This window comes from Lepus europaeus, chromosome 3, assembly GCF_033115175.1.
Source record: "Lepus europaeus isolate LE1 chromosome 3, mLepTim1.pri, whole genome shotgun sequence".
Taxonomy (NCBI): Eukaryota; Metazoa; Chordata; class Mammalia; order Lagomorpha; family Leporidae; genus Lepus; species Lepus europaeus.
The window spans coordinates 66,827,226-66,843,617 of NC_084829.1; the positions used below are offsets into that span (position 1 = coordinate 66,827,226).

Consider the following 16,392-nt stretch of genomic DNA (forward strand, 5'->3'; position numbering starts at 1 on the left):
GCTGGTTAAGCTGCCACCTGTGATGCTTGCATCCCACAGAAGCTCAGGTTAGAGTCACAGCTGCAACACTCCCACTCCAACTCCCTGCTAATGAGCCTGGGAAAGCAGAGAAACAAGGCCCAACTGGTTGGGCCCCTGTACCCACATGTGACACCAGAATGCAGCTAGATTCCTGGCTTTGGGCTGGCCTAGCTGTGGTTATTGTGACCACTGGGGAGTGAATGAGTGGATGGAAGACATCTCTTTCCCCCTCTCTCTTTCTCTTTTCTCTCCATCCCTCCTCTAGATGTTAGGTTTACAAACAAAAAATCTCTACATTAACAACGCAAATCAACATAAGTAGGTTTGATTTCTGTAAAAAGAAAAAAGAGGCACAGGGAGGTGTTTGGTCTAGCAGTTAAGATGCTGGATGGGGAGGTGCACATCTGTATCCAAGTGTCACGGTTTGAGTCCTGCTCTGCTGCCAATTCCAGCTTCTAGCTAATGTACACCCTATGAGGCAGCAAGTGATGCCTCAAAAACTTGGGTCTTGACTTCCAAATGGGAGACTGGAATAGAGGTCCTGGCTCCTATGTGGCCTGGCCCAGCCCCAGCTGTTGTAGGCATTTGGGGAGTGAACCAGCAGATGGGAGCTCTTTCTATCTGCCTCTCCTCTGTGTCTCTGCATTTCAAGTAAATTAAATAAAAATGTCTAAAATGAAAAAAAAATACATTCAGTAGCTAAAATAAACAGCAAAACCACTAAAAATGTCAATAAATACTCTTTTTCATCATATATCAAGGTAAAAAAAAAAGGAACTGGAAACATGGTTTGACTATAAATATTTGCAGTCTTAAGAACTCCTGGAACTACAAAAAATTACTGACCAATTTTATTCCCATCACAAATTACATTTAATAGGTAAATTTTTTTATTAATTGAAAATTGTGGACTGAAATTGGAAAAAATCAAATTATAAATAAAAACTTTAAATGACTTACTATACCTAATGCATTTCCTAACAAAAATTTGAAAGAATCAAGACCTATTTTTAACAAGGATAAATGTGTCTTGTTAACAAGGACAAAATTTAGGTAAAGAATCAAATGTACAAATCTGTATTGATATTAGTATAAAAATTTAACCTGAATCTGAAAAGATGCACAGACAAGGATTTTTACCAAAGTTCTGTTTATAATAATGAAAAAACTACAAACAACATAAATATCCCAGTGATTATCACTGGACCAGTCAAATAAGTTGAACTCTTCTAATAAATTAAGAGTGGGGATGAGAGGGAGGAGGAAGTTTGTAACTGTAAAGCTGTATAATTCTGCATACATTCCTATGGACTTACTTCTAAGGGTACAGTTTAAAAACTTGTCATTGGACCCCAAATCCCAATAAGCCGGGTGATAAAAATGCCATCTTAAGTGTTAAAAGTTATCATATTAAATGTTATAGTGAACATATAGATAGGATTAACTGTTAAAGTGATCATATAAATACGAATAAGTGTCTGGTAATAATAATAGATAGAATTAACAAGGAAGAAATGTTCCAAAATGGGAAGCAGTCCACACAGCAGACTCATAGAATGACAATCGCTTTAAGTAATACTCTGACCTCAGAATCAGTCCTTTAATGCCTCCTGGCCTGGCTGAAAAGCCCATGAGAGCATTTCAGGCATGGAAAGTCAAGACACTGTGGCAAAAAATGTCCTACATGAAGGAGCTCTGTGACTGAGAACCCAGTGGAAAGAAGTGGCCATCAAAGAAGGATATACTTTTCTTTAAAGGGAGAAAAGAACTTCCACTTTGCTTATGGCCTTGTCTAAATACTGACAGAGTTCACGGATTCAAAAGGCTTCCTTAGCCTAGGCAGCTCATGTCAAGAGCCTCAGGTGGTCACTGATGTCATACATAAGAGTGCCAATTGTTAAATTAGCAACAGGAGTCACTGTGCACTAACTCCCCATGCAGGACCTCCGTCCTCAATGAGTTGTATTATGAGAGTTAACTGTAAAACTAATTCTCAAACAGTTTTTTTTGTGTGTGCATGTTTGCAAATTGTTGAAATCTTTACTTAGTATAAAGTTTGTCTTCTGTGTACAAAGTGAATTGAAAATGAATCTTAATGGAGAATGGGACTGGGAAGGGGAGAGAAAGGAGGAGGATGGATGGGAGGGCGGGTATGGTGGGAAGAAAAACTATATTCCTAAAGTTGTACTTAAGAAATTTGTATTCCTTAAAAAAATAATTAACAAAAAAGTACAGACAAAACTGAGATATCCATATTTACTATCCTAAACATACATGCACAGTATGTTAACAAGTAGATATAAGAATTACATAAAATAAAATCACATTTGCAGATAACAAACATGGTGAGTGCATGCATGGGGGCAGGGGCATTTTGCACGATTTCAAGCACATAAAAAGTGTCCACATAGAACACCAGAGGAAGATTGCTAATTATAGCTATTGCTCAGGGATAACACTAAAGAAGTATGTTCTGGTTTCATATTTGGCTTTTCCCTTTCCTAGACTTTTTTGAATGAATCTATTATCATTATTGCTATTATTAAATTAATTCCATTTCCATTGTCAGTATGAAAAAAATCAAGACTTACCCAACCACAAGAAGAAGTGCACAAATCACAGCAAATCCCAAAGTGTACTTCAAAGCAGTTTTAATTTGCTAGATACCAAAGGAAAAAAGTATATCATTTAGCAAACCATTATATAAAATATTCTTGTGACAGTATAACAGTATTTTTGTATCAAACATACATTTATTGTCAACAATGTAGTTTTGTTTGCTGAAAAAAATCTCAAATTTTCAGGAAAAATATGTATATGCTACATTTTAAATATCTTTGCAAGATGCACAAAAGAGATCTTAAAATATTTTTAATCATTAGTCCCTTGTGAAAGGCAATAAACCTAAGGTATAATTAATACTCCAGTCAGCATCTTTAATAAAATATCAGAATATTTAATGAAATACTCGTCATACAGGAAACAGCAAAAGCCTACAATATTGGGGCTGGCATTGTGGCGTAATGGATAGTTATCGCCTGCAACACTGGCATCCCATATGGGCACCTGCTCATGTCCCACCTGCTCTACTTCCAATCAAGCTCCCCTGCTAATGCCCTGAAAAAAGCAGTGAGAGATGGTCCAGGTGCCTGAGTCCCTGCCACCTATGTGGCAGACCCAGATAGAGGTTCTGGCTCCTGCCTTTGGCTTGGCCCAGCTCTGGCCACTACAGCCACCTGGGGAATGAACCAGTGAGTGGAAGATATATGTTTCTCCCTCTCTATATATAACTCTGACTTTCAAATAAATAAATAATTTTTTAAAAAAAGAATCTTTAATGACCTAACCCAATTCATCAAAATGGGTTATAATATACCTGTATATATACATGTGTGTATATATGCTTACATACTTTAATATGTATTTTATATATTTATATGAGGAGTCCTCAAGAAGCTCATGGAAAATGTGTATTCTGGAAAAATATGCATAGATTTCAAAAATTTTTTGCACCAAAATAAACTTATTTTTTAATTATATTTTCTACAAACTTTCTGAAGTACCCTCATATAACCTATTTCCAGGCACTGTTCTCAGAACTTTATATATTTTTGTTTTGTTGTTAAAGATTTATTTATTTTATTTGAATGAGTACAAAAAACGAGAGAGAGACAGAGAGAGACAGAAAGCCATCTTCCACCCACTGGTTCACTCCCAAAACGGCCGCAATGGCTGAGGCTGGGCCAGGCTGAAGACAAGAGCCAAGAACTCCATCCAGGCCTCCCACGTGGGTCCAGGGACCCAATCCCTTGGGTCATCTGCTACTGCTTTCCAGGGCACATTAGCAGTGAACTGGATTGGAAGTAGAGCACGCAGGACTTGAACCAGTGCTCATATGGAATGCTGGTGTCCCATACTGCTCCAGAACACCACCCCCTACATGTTAACACACTTATCTTTCACAACCCTCATTCCCAGTTTAGTGGTAAGGAAGCTGAGGCCCAAGAGGTTTAAAAATGCCCTAAGTTACATTGTGTCAGAAGTGATGAAACAAGAATTTGAAATTATGAGCTCAGGAATTTAAAGGCTATGTTTGATGCTCAAAATATAATCTAAAGGGGAAAAAAACAAAAACACCAAGCTGGACACTTGAAAAATATATAGCAATCTCAAAGAAAGCTTTAATCAAAAAAAGCATTATTTGTCCTATCGCAATAATTCAGTCTCTAAAAATCACCATTTAAAATTTAAACTCATGTTTCAAATGTCATTTTGTTCAAAAAAAAGGTAAAATATTCTTTGGGGAAAAAGTCGTTAAGTAAAGGTGAGATCTGTTTTTGTCTCGCTCGTTCTCTTTGTCTCTGTTGCTCTGCCTTTCAAAGACATTTTTTTAAAAAGGGAAGAAGCCAAAGGTAGGAGGAAGCTGTGGTTTAGACGCAATGAACTGACTCAACATATCACTGAGATTTTGCTAACTTTGTAACCAGTCACCTTACCTTATATATCTATTTCCAAATACAGAATTACACAGTATCTGCAAATAATTTTGGCTCTCTTTATAAAAAAAAAAAATCCTTACTTTTCCTCTAACAAATGTACTAATTATCACCCCAGGAGTCATTTAAAATACCATTTACTTGCTCTGAGTCTTAATACAAATGCTGTTAAGATTTCAGTCATAATTAAGCATGATGCTGACTTCTGAATGAATATATTTGTTTTTGCATTTAAGTACACAGCATAAACAATGCATAAAAAATTCCAGTAACTCAACAGAAATATAACACATCCATGCTTGCACTTCTTTTCCCCCTTAAGTCCAAGGAAAGTAACGATTTTGACAAATATCTCAACATCTCATTTTTCTTTGACCCATTAACTGCTATATATTAATAGATTTCCTGTTTCTAAGCTATTCATGCAAGTTAGAAATATGCAAATTTGGCTATACACTACACATACACTTTTTAAAAAAGGTTTGCTTGTTTATTTATTTATTTATATCAGAGTAAGAAAGAAGGAAGGTGGGAGAGAAGGATCTTCCATCCCCAAATGGCTGCAATGGCTGCAGGTGGTCCAGGAGCCAGGTACTTTATCTGAGTCTCCCAAGTATATGAGCCATCCTCCTCTGCTGCCTTCCCAGATGCATTAGCAGGGAGCTGGGTGGGAAGATGAGAAGCTGGGACAGGAATGGGTGATCCGACATAGGATGCCAGTGTTACAAGCAGATACTTAGCTCACTGAACCACAACACTGGCCTCCAATACCAATATATTTTTAAAGAGCATCCTAAATTATTAATTTTTTAAAGATTATTTTTATTTATATGAAAGGCAGAGTTACAGAGAGAAAAATGGAGAGACAGAGAGAGATCTTCCATCCACTAGTTCACTCCCCAGATGGCCACAGCAGCTGGGGCTGGGCCAGGCTGAAGCCAGGAATCAGGGGTACAGGGGTCCAAACACATAGGTCATCCTCAACCGCCTTCCCGGGTACATTAGCAGGGAGCTGGATGGTGAGTGGAGCACGTGGGACCCATATAGGCATTGCAGATGGTGGCTTAACCCCTTATGCCACAACGCTGGCCCTTTTAATATTTTAATTAAGAATTTCATACTAACACTTAAGTGATACCATTCTGTAATTCTGAACTTGTGTGTGTGCTGTGTTTGTCAGCTTTCTGTAGTTGTATTATCCTGAATTAGAAAGAATTACTGGCAAGTGTTTCTTCTTTATGTCCTTAGGGAGGAGTTAGCAAACTGTGTCCTATGTGCCATGTCTTACCCACTTCCTGTTCTATTAGGTCACAAAATGTTCTTTAGGTATTGCCTTGAGATATTCTCCTTTTTTTTTTTTTTTTAATTTGAGAGAGAGAGAGAGAGAGAGAGCAAGCGAGCACAACAGTGAGCAAGCTACAGAGATACAGAGGCTCTCATTCATTGGTCCGCACCCCAAAAAACCACAACAGTCAGGACTGGCCAAGCCAAAGCCTGGAGCTGAGAACCCAACTTCTTGAGACATCACGTGCTGTCTTACAGAGTGTGCCCTGGAAGGAAGGCAAATAGAAAGCCAGAGCCGGGAATTAAACCCAAGTACTCCCATGTGGAGCCCAGGCATCTTAACTTTGTCTTACTACTAGGTCAAATGCCTGCTTTTATCTCAGGATACTATAACACTGCAATCACAGAGTTGACTAGCAAAAACCATTTAGCCTACAAAGCCTAAAACATTTACTAGTTGGCTTTCTACAGAAAACAGTTTGCTGATCCCCACTCTAGAATTGCTTTGACTAGTCATAAGTCTTATGTGGCTACTGACTACCTGAAATACTCTTAAGTCAAATTCCTGCAAGTGTAAAAACATAACCTAAATTTTAAGATCTTATTAATGTTATCACTACATATAAAATGTTAATATTTGAAACCTATGATATTAAATATAGTCTAATTAAAATTAACGTCAACTTTTTTACTCATTTTAATGTGGTGACTAGAAAATTTAGAATATCACATTTAATATTATATTTCTATTAGACAACACTGCTCTAGAATAAATTCAAACAGTTTTATTATTCTTTAAAAAAGGGAGGAAATGCCATCTTTTAAAAACTAAATGGAGAACTCTAAAATAAAGATACTTACAGTACATTTACTTGTGTCATCATCATCCTTTTCTTCATAGTAGAAGTAGACAAAAGGGATCCAGAGAAACACACAGAACAATATAACAGAATATAAAGCTGTGGAAATAAATAACAGAGTTCTACTAAATATGTATATACTTAATCATTGCCATCTATATGTGGTACTTCAAAAAATTTTTAAAGCCATTCACCCATACACTCATTTAATAAATTCACTTTCTTACTGGATTTCCTATACTCATAACTCTATATGTAATATCCCAACAGCGTTTGCTGTCCCTTGTTCCATGAAATCAACAGCACTATTAGAATAGCAAAGCATAATTCAAATCAAATATGGGGCAATTTCCAACAATCATGATAATAATTGTGCCACCAACAACTGTGGCAGCTAACATCTGAGCTCTTGTCATGTATTAACTATGAAGTTAAGAACTTCCTATGAAGCACCTAATATAAATGTTAACTTTTGTATTCATTCCAATTCAAGTGGAGCACAATTCACCCAACACTTGCTAGTCACTCTGGCAAGTTAAAGAACTAAAAATGATGCTGTCCTTTTCATAAAATTTCCCCATCTAAGTTTAAAATATGCGGTATTATGAAATTGATCTTTTACAAATCAAGATAGAGAAACTAAAAAGAGCAATATGACAACAAAATGTTTACACTTAAAGTTAACTGATAGGTATTAATATTTATCTGCTTTAAAATGATGTTAGGGAAGGGCCAATGTGTGGCACCGAGGGTAAAGCAGCCACCTGCAAACTGGTGTCCCATATGAGCTCCTATTCAAGTTCCGTTGCTGCATTTCAATTCTGGGTCCCTGATAATGCACCTGGGAAGGCACTAAAAAATGGCCCAAGTGCTGAGGACTCTGGCACCCATGTGGCAGACTGGGATGTAATTCCTGGCTCCTGGCTTTGGCCTGGCCCAGGCCCATCTGTTATATCCAATTGGAAAGTAAACCACTGGATAGAAGGTCTCTCTTTCCTTCCCTCTCTCTCTCTCTGTCTCTCTGTCTCTCTCTCTCTCTCTCTCTCTGTGTGTGTTTGTACATGTGTGTATCACTCTTCCTTTTAAATAAAGCTTTAAAAATTAAAAAAATGATTTAGATTTGAAATGCTTTTAACCAGTATTCAGTCAAAAAATTTAATGAAACAAATTAAATTAAAACTTGAGCAAAGACATAGTATACTTCACAATAAAACAACATAAGCAACTTTCTGGGACTTAGGCCTGAGAAACTTAATTTTTAAATCTGTGTATTCACTTCCATTTATATATACCATAAGCTCATGAAAAATATTGGTACTATTATAAATACATAAAACAATTACAGAATGTTAATTATTGTGTTCCTTTGTAAAATAAAGTATTTGTTATCACCTCATATCCATTAGGATGGTTAATATTAAAAATAAAGAAATAAATAAAAATAACAAATATTTCAAGGATGTAGACAAAGTGAAACCCTGTCCACTGTTGATGGGAATATAAAATGGTACAGCTGCTATGGAAAACAGTAACATGCTTCTTCAAAAAATTAAAAAAGGGAGAGAAAGATCCAACATGGGAAGTGGGATACACAGCAGACTCATAGAAAGGCAGACGTTCTAAACAACACTCTGGCCTCAGAATCAGCCCTTAAGGCATTTGGATCTGGCTGAAGAGCCCATGAGAGTATTTTAGGCATGGAAAGCCAAGAAACCATGGAAAAGAAAAAAAGAAGAAGACCTAAATGAAAGATCTCTGGGAGTGAGATCCCAGTGGAAAGAACAGGGCCATCAAAGAAGGAGGTACCTTTCTCCGAAGGGAGGAGAGAACTTCCACTTTGACTATGACCCTATCGGAATAAGATCAAAGTCAGCGAACTCTAAAGGCTTCCATAGCCCTGGCAACTCATGACTAGAGCCTAGGGAGATTACTGACGCCATGAACAGGAGTGTCAAATTGTTAAGTCAGCAACAGGAGTCACTGTGTACTTACATCCCATGTGGGATCTGTCCTTAACGTGTTGTCTAATGTGCAGTGATGCTATAACTAGTACCGAAACAGTATTTTTACACTTTGTGTTTCTGCGTGGGTACAAACTGATGAGATCTTTACTAATTATATACTGAATCGATCTTCTGTATATCAAGATAATTGGAAATGAAAAAAGGAAAAACCTGGTGTTAAATTGGGAATGGCATAGAAAATTAATTAATTTAAAAATATATATATATTATGTAAGATCTCTGTCTTTAATGTACTGTACACTCTTATTTAATGCTATAACTAGTACTCCAACAGTATTTTTTTTCGCTTTGTGTTACTATATGGGGGCAAACTGTTGAAATCGTTACCTAATATATACTAAACTGATCTTCTGTATATAAAGAGAATTGAAAATGAATCATGATGTGATTGGAAGGGGAGAGGGAGCGGGAAAGGGGAGGGTTGTGGGTGGGAGGGAAATTTTGGAAGGGGGAAGCCACTGTAACCCATAAGCTGTACTTTGGAAATTTATATTCATTAAATAAAAGTTTAATTAAAAAAAATTAACAATAGGGGCCAGCACTGTGGTGTAGTACGTTAAGCCTCCAACTGTGGTACCAGCATTCCATATGGGCAGATTCATGTTCTGGCTGCTCCACTTCCAATCCAGCTCTCTGCTTATCATCTGGGAAAGCAGTAGAAGATGGCCCAAGTGTATGGCCCCTGTACCAGTGTGGGAGACCCAGAAGAAGCTCCTGACTCCTCACTTCAGATTGGCCCAGCTCTGGCCATTGCAGTCATTTGCGGAGTGAACCAGAGGATGGAAGACCTCTCTCTCTGTCTCTCCCTCTCTCTGTCTATAACTCTTTTAAATAAATAAAATCTTTAAAATTTGAATAACCATGTGATTCAGCAATTCCACTTAAAATAGAGTTCCAAAGAGTTATTAGTAGACTCATGTTAATAGCTGTATTATGTACAATAGCTAAAAGATGGAAGAAACCCAAGTGCCCATCAATGGATAAAGAGAATAGCAACATGGAATAATATCCAGCCTTAAAAAGGAAGGAAATTCTGACATAAGCTACAGCATGGATAAACTTCAAGAACATTATGCTGTGGGCCGACACTGTGACATAGCCAGTGAAAATGCCACATGTGACACCACCATCCGATATGAGCACCAGCTCAAGTCCCAGCTGCTCCACTTCCTATCCAGTTCCCTGTTAATGTGTCTGGAAAATCAGTGGAGGATGGTCCAAGTACCTAGGCCCCTGCATCCACATGGAACACCTGGAAGAAGCTCCTGGCTCCTGGTTTCAGCCTAGCTCAGCCCAGCCTCAGCCCAGCCCCAGCCATTGTGGCCATTTAAGAAATGAACCAGCAGATGGACTCTCTCTCTCTTTCCCTTGTATCTCTATCTCTCCTTTTCCCTTCTCTCTCTCTCCTCTCTCTCTCCTCTGTAATTCTGCCTTTCAAATAAATAAATAAATAAATCATAAAAAGAAATTTTATTCTACATTAAATGTCAGCACCAAAAAGACAAATATTATGTGGTTCCAATTACATGAATTACTTATAGTCAAAATTATAGAGAAAGTAGAATGTGGTTGTCAGAAGCCGGGGTGGGGAAGGGGAAAGAAATGGGGAGTTACTGTTTAATGGGTAGAGTGTTTCAGTTTTACGAGATAAAAAGAATTATAGAGATGGATGCTGGTGAAGATTACCCATGATGAATGCACTTAATACCACTGAAGTATAGACTTCAAATGGTTCCATATAAAGTTTTATGTTATGTACATTGTTATAAGAAAAAATGGAGAGAAAGAAAGCAGTTGTTAGTAATGTATAATAAAAACTCAATTACTTATTCTGCTGGAAGGAAGGAATAAAAATTATAGAAAGGTTAACCATGATGTTAACACTTGCTAGCACTGCCTCCTTTATTTAGAGGGCACTTATGAAACATATGATCTTTTACATGTATAAGTTACCATCAGAGTCGATTAGCATGACAAAAAATTCTTCAAACTCAATAAAAATAAAACCAATTTATCATATTGTATCTCTTGTCCTGAAATCTGCTTCTTTGACCTAACGCTATATTGTGAAGTACCTGTGTGACAATAAATAATGCATCTTCATAAAACAAAAGACAACTTTTTTTCAAAACTGACAAAAGACTTACACAGACACTTCACAATAGATGATACAGAATGTTCAGCCTCATTGTTTGCAGTGATGATAAACTGGAGATGATCCAAATCTCCATCAACAAATGAATGGAAAAGCAAACTCATACAAAAAGACTATTACAAAGTAATAAAAAAGATACATGACACACAGATGACTCTCACAAACCTTATGCTGAACAAAACATAAAAGATCAGCAATAAAAACCCAGCAACAAAAGCACACTTTTAAAATTTATTTATTTATTTATTTAAAAACAGAGAGGAGAGAAGAGAGAGAGAGAGACAGACAGAAAACCAATCTTCCACCTGCTGGTTCACTCCCTAACTTTCAAAATCTAGACTGGGCCATGAAGAAGCCAGGAGCCACGAATTCAATTTGGATCTCCCCAGTGGGCAGCAAGGATGAAGTAGGGGAGCCGTCACCTGCTGCCTCCCAGGGTGCACATTAGCGGGAAGCCTAAATCAGGAGCAGAGCCAGGACTCCGGCATACGGCTATTCCAAGTAGCATCCAGACCGTGATACCAACAAGAATACATTTTCTGTCTGAACTTATGGAAATTCTATAACTAGCAAAACTAATCCATTATTGCAAGGCAAAAAGTGCTTGGGCTATAGAGATATTGCAGGTAGCAGTGGCCAGAAACACAGTTTCTAGCAATTAGCAGGCACATGGAGGAAGTAAGCAGCAGATACAATTCTGAAGAGACTCTGATATTTCTCTAGTAGTCTATGACTCCACAGAGTTTTCAAATGATTATCCTTCATTTTCCTGAGCCCACATTTCATGCTATTTTCTGGTAATCTGAAAGTTCTTTTTCAATTCCCTTCATAAAAATCTTTTCCTTTCACTTAAATTAAAACAAGAATTAAATTAACATTTATATGTTTTGTATTAGTTCTAATTTTGGAAAAAATGTATATAAATATACCTATGTATAGCTGCTATCATCAACAGAAGAGAAATTGCTTCTTTTATAGTTATGCATCAAATTTATTGCCATTTTCAAGGAAAATTATTCTTAACTCCAACAGTTATGACATTTTCATATTCTGACATCTTTATAAAGTATGCTTTTACTTGTAAATGTTTTTCATAAAATAACACTACTAGCAAATAAAATAGAAGCAGTCTGTGGCTTATACGATCATTAACATTAAAGAACACATTAAGAAAAACTTTTAAAACCTCATGTCCACAGAAATTAATAAAAGTTAAACTCATAAATCAAGTTCCTTTTTAAAAAGAACTTATCAAGAACTTGGAAAATCCAGTGAACAGAGAGCCAGCAATTCTTAAAAGGTTATGGGCAAAAACTGTGGCAAAGAATATACAACTTCCATGATTTTAAAATAAATACAAAGCAAGCAATGTACCTGTTAAAGGTTGTATATTGTATATTATATAATTATATAAATTATAACTCATGTGAAAATGTGCTGGGACACATTAGAATTTTTTAAAAGATTTTTTAAAAATACTACCAATGAAAATAGCTAAATGAAAACACTATGATAACAAATAACTTACTCAATCTTGTGATAGAATAGTCATTACAAAACTTTCTGTTTAAGGTCAAAGTATAAAGATATTCTTAGAACTCTAAAAGCCTTCTAAAATTAACCATTTACCCAGCTGAACAAATCTGGGGTCAAGACTGGTTTTCTTTCAGCTGGCATTCCTTTTTCTTTCTCTTTTCCCCTTTCCTCCTGTTTCCTGCTTGAGACTGGCAGATAATGGATTAAACCTCAGCAGCCAGGAGTCTGTGGTAACCTAATGAGGAAATCTTGTGCTAAGGGCGGAGAGCTGACAAGAAAGAAATGGCACTCTCGGTTATGTCATGATGCTGCCAAAACAGCCCTAGCTAGCCTATCTCCAGGGTTATTTTAACAGAGATGGAAAAACAATATTTAAGCTATGCATTTATTTCCAGTCTTCTAATAAGTGCCACACATAACTATGAAGCAGAATCTGGTGTCAAGGCCGGTGTAGCGGTGCAGTGGGTTAAGCTGCCACTTGTGATAGACTTGCAGGGCCATAAAGTTTAACTTTTTAAGAAAGTTAAAAGTATTCCAAAATAGCTGAACGATTTTACATTCCCAACAGCAGCATTTGAAGAAACTAGTTTCTCTATATTCATGCTAACACCTGGATATTATCTGTATATGTTATTATAGCCTCTAATGAACTGCATGTTGGTGTCCCCCCAAAATTCACCCATTTGATAAGCAGATTAGTGCAAGTATGAATCACAGACAAGTAAGTCACCCCAGCAGAAACAACTGCCTCTTTTAACTGAAGGGAATACAGATGGGATGAAAAAAGGGGAGGCTGATGGATCGGAGGATGAGACTACAGAGCAGTTTGGCTAAGAGTATATTACTCCACAAGATAAAGAAAGAATGATCCTAAAGGCTATTCAGAGATCATCAAGGATTACCTCCAAAGAGGTTTCAAAGAAGGGGAAGAGGATACTGTCTAAGTTTCATCAGGCCAAATAACGGCTACCTGAAGCCTTGTGAGTGGGCTGTTGAGCCAGTGGGTCCAGAAGACAAAGCATCAAATCAAAACCTGGCGCTTATCTTGCCAGATTGTACAACTATTTGAGATCCTTTATTTCTTCTAAGTTTTCCCTTGAGGAATGTGGATGTCTAACCTAGGCTTGTACCACCACTCCACGGCTTTTAGAAGTAGCTACCTTTTCTGTTTTCACAGGATCAGAGAAACAGAATTTTAGCCTCAGGATGAAATGTACTTCAAGTCTCACAGGATCTGATTTAGGTGATATCTAAGTAGGAAGTTTGACGTTAGAAGTGATGCTGGAACAAATTACAACTCTTGTGGACGCGCAGGCATTGTGGTACCACAGGTTAAACTACCATTTACATCCCCCATCAGAAAGCCAGTTCCAGGCCTGGCTGCTGTGCTCCTTTACCCAGCTTCCAGCTGATGCACCTGGGAAGTCAGTGGATGATAACCTAAATACTTGGGTCTCTGCTACCCATGTTGGAGACTTCAAGTTCCTGAATTCTGCCTGGTTGGGGCTGTTGTAGGAATTTGGGGAGTGAACCAGCAGATACAAAATAACTTTCTCTCTCTCTCTCTCTCTCTCTCTAAATATACATATATATATATATATATGTCTTTCAAATACATAATGTAAAATAAACACCTTTGTGGCTACTGGGATGGAATAAATGGGAGAAAAAAATGGGAGAAAAACAGGAATTTTTCATGGGGATCAGGGAATGGTATATAATAGAGTGAATTTATTCCCCAAAATTCATATGTGAAGCACTAACTCCAATGTGGTGATATCTAAAGATGGGTATCTTCAGGAAATAACCAGGTAGGAAGTAATTAGGAGGACATGTGGATTGGAGTGCCTATGATGAGCTGCTCTTATAAAACAAGAAAGATTAGAGTATGTGTTCTTATTCTGCCCCTGTGCCCCCACCCCCACAGTCACGTGAGGACACAGCAACAAAATGGCTCTCTGAAAGCCAGGAAAGATGCCCTCTCCTGTAACCAAATTTATTGGCACCTTAATCTTGGACTTCCCAGCCTTCAGAACTGAGACAAAGCACTGAAGCTGTTTTCTGTTCCATTTTGTCCAGCTTTACACTTGTTTTGGAGGGAGGGAAATCTGCCGAACTTCTTACCAGGCAGAAATCCCACCCCAAGCTCATTCAATTTTAACAACACAGAAGTATACATTATCGTTTCTCAATAACAGAAGGGGAAACTTAAATGAGTTTCCTGGAAAGTTACATAATAAATAAAAGTCTCTTCATTTTACATATATTTGAGCACCTGCTTATGAGCCAAGTGTTCTAAGTGCTTGAGATCCATTAAGGACCAAAAGAGAAAACAACTCCTGCACTAGTGGAGTGCAGATTCCAGCAGAAGGATACAAATAATGAATAGAACTAAATTATACAACACATTAGAAGGTGACTGTGGACAGCAAGAACATAAAGTAGACCAAGAAACGGTCCATGAGTTGAAGAACAGGTCTCATTCACAAGGCTGCATTTATGAAAAGACTTGAAAGTTAAGTGAGTTAAAGAAACTAGTCAGCAGATAATTTGGGAGGGGGGGTGGAACATATTCCAGGCAAAGAGAACATACACAAAGGCATGACAATAAGAGTGAACCTGCAAATATTCAAGGATTTTAATAGCAACATTGATATACTCAGTGAAGGGAAAATGTGCTAGTTATCAATCGCCGTGTAACAGATGACCCCAAACTTAAAAGACTATTATGACAGATGCTGTGGCTCAGTAATAACATAATTCAGCTAAGTTTTCTATCTCAGGATTTCTCCCAAGGCAGCAATCAAGCAGTTACCCTAAGCCTTGGGAAGAACCTGCTTCCAAGTTCACTCACATAGCTGTTGGCAAGATCAGTTCCTTACTGGCTGTTGGCTTGAGGCTGCTTTCTACTCTCTGCTATGGGAGCCTCCTGTATCAGACATGAAACAACATGGCAGCTTGCTTAGGCAGAGCAAGCAATAAAAAAGAATCAGAAAGTCTGAGCAATACAAAGTAACTCTGCTTTAAAACTTAATCTCAGAAAAGACAGCCCATCTTTTTTTACCACTTGTCTCTGTTACAGACAAATTACCAGGTCCAGAACACACCAAACAAGAGGGTATTACATAAATGCACAAGTACTAGCTGGTGGGGAGCATTATAAGGCATCTTAGGAGTTGGAGTAGTAGGAGGACATGAGCTCAGGACAGTTTGTAGGATGAGGAAGAATGCCAGATCATAAAGGCCTACAAGCTTCAACAGTGACTACACCTTTTTCATGAGAGTAAAATGGGAAGCAGGGTTTTGAGAAGATGAACAGGATCTGTCATGTTTCTAAGGGATCATTCAAACTGCTGTACCATGGGTAAAACAAAGGTATAAAAGAAATATGTTGGGAAGCTTCTGCAAAACAACCCAAAAAGAGACCACAGCAGCTTGCATAGGAAAGTAGCCAGAAGACTACTTCTGGGAAGTGATCAGATTCTGGATAAATCCTAAAAATCAAGCATAAGAGAATCTTCTAGCAAACTTGATATAAAACGTGACAAAATAAAGATAGGAAGATGACTGCATGGCTTTTAGCTTGTGCAACTCTCTTACTGCTATGCACTATAAGGAAAATTATAGAGTATAACTAGAAGAGCATCAGTTGTTTTAGAAATGCTAACTGAGAAGTTTCGGATTTCTTGATAGAAACTCCTCTAACAGCTGGACACAGAAATATGAAGTTCAAGAGAGGTTTGTACATAGATTTGAATCTGGGAGATGATATTTAGAGCCAAGCAACAGTACAAAATCACCAAGGAATTTAGTGAGATAGAGACTAGGTCTACAGAACAACCACAAACGGAAGAAGAAAAATCAAAAGTACCTGTCTCTTTCTCCAAAATCTTCAGTATACCAGGTTTATGACACTAATGTGACAAATTAGCAGGTTGCTTAGAGATAGAAAATACAAGTCACACTAGTAATTAAGTCTAAGAGGTCATTTCTTTTCCTGATGCTTCTACTTGGAA

General features: G+C 37.5%; 1 protein-coding gene across 3 annotated transcripts in view; it reads right to left on the reverse strand.

Moving 5' to 3' along the window:
* LMBRD1 (LMBR1 domain containing 1) overlaps positions 1–16,392 on the reverse strand; it is a 139,618-nt gene that overhangs the window by 93,346 nt on the left and 29,880 nt on the right. For all 3 annotated transcript variants that reach the window (XM_062186331.1, XM_062186332.1, XM_062186333.1), the window contains exons 4-5: positions 6,663–6,760; positions 2,613–2,680 (exon numbers count right to left, since the gene is read on the reverse strand). In XM_062186331.1, the coding sequence (XP_062042315.1) occupies positions 2,613–2,680; positions 6,663–6,760 (166 nt within the window). The remainder of the gene's footprint in view (positions 1–2,612; positions 2,681–6,662; positions 6,761–16,392) is intronic.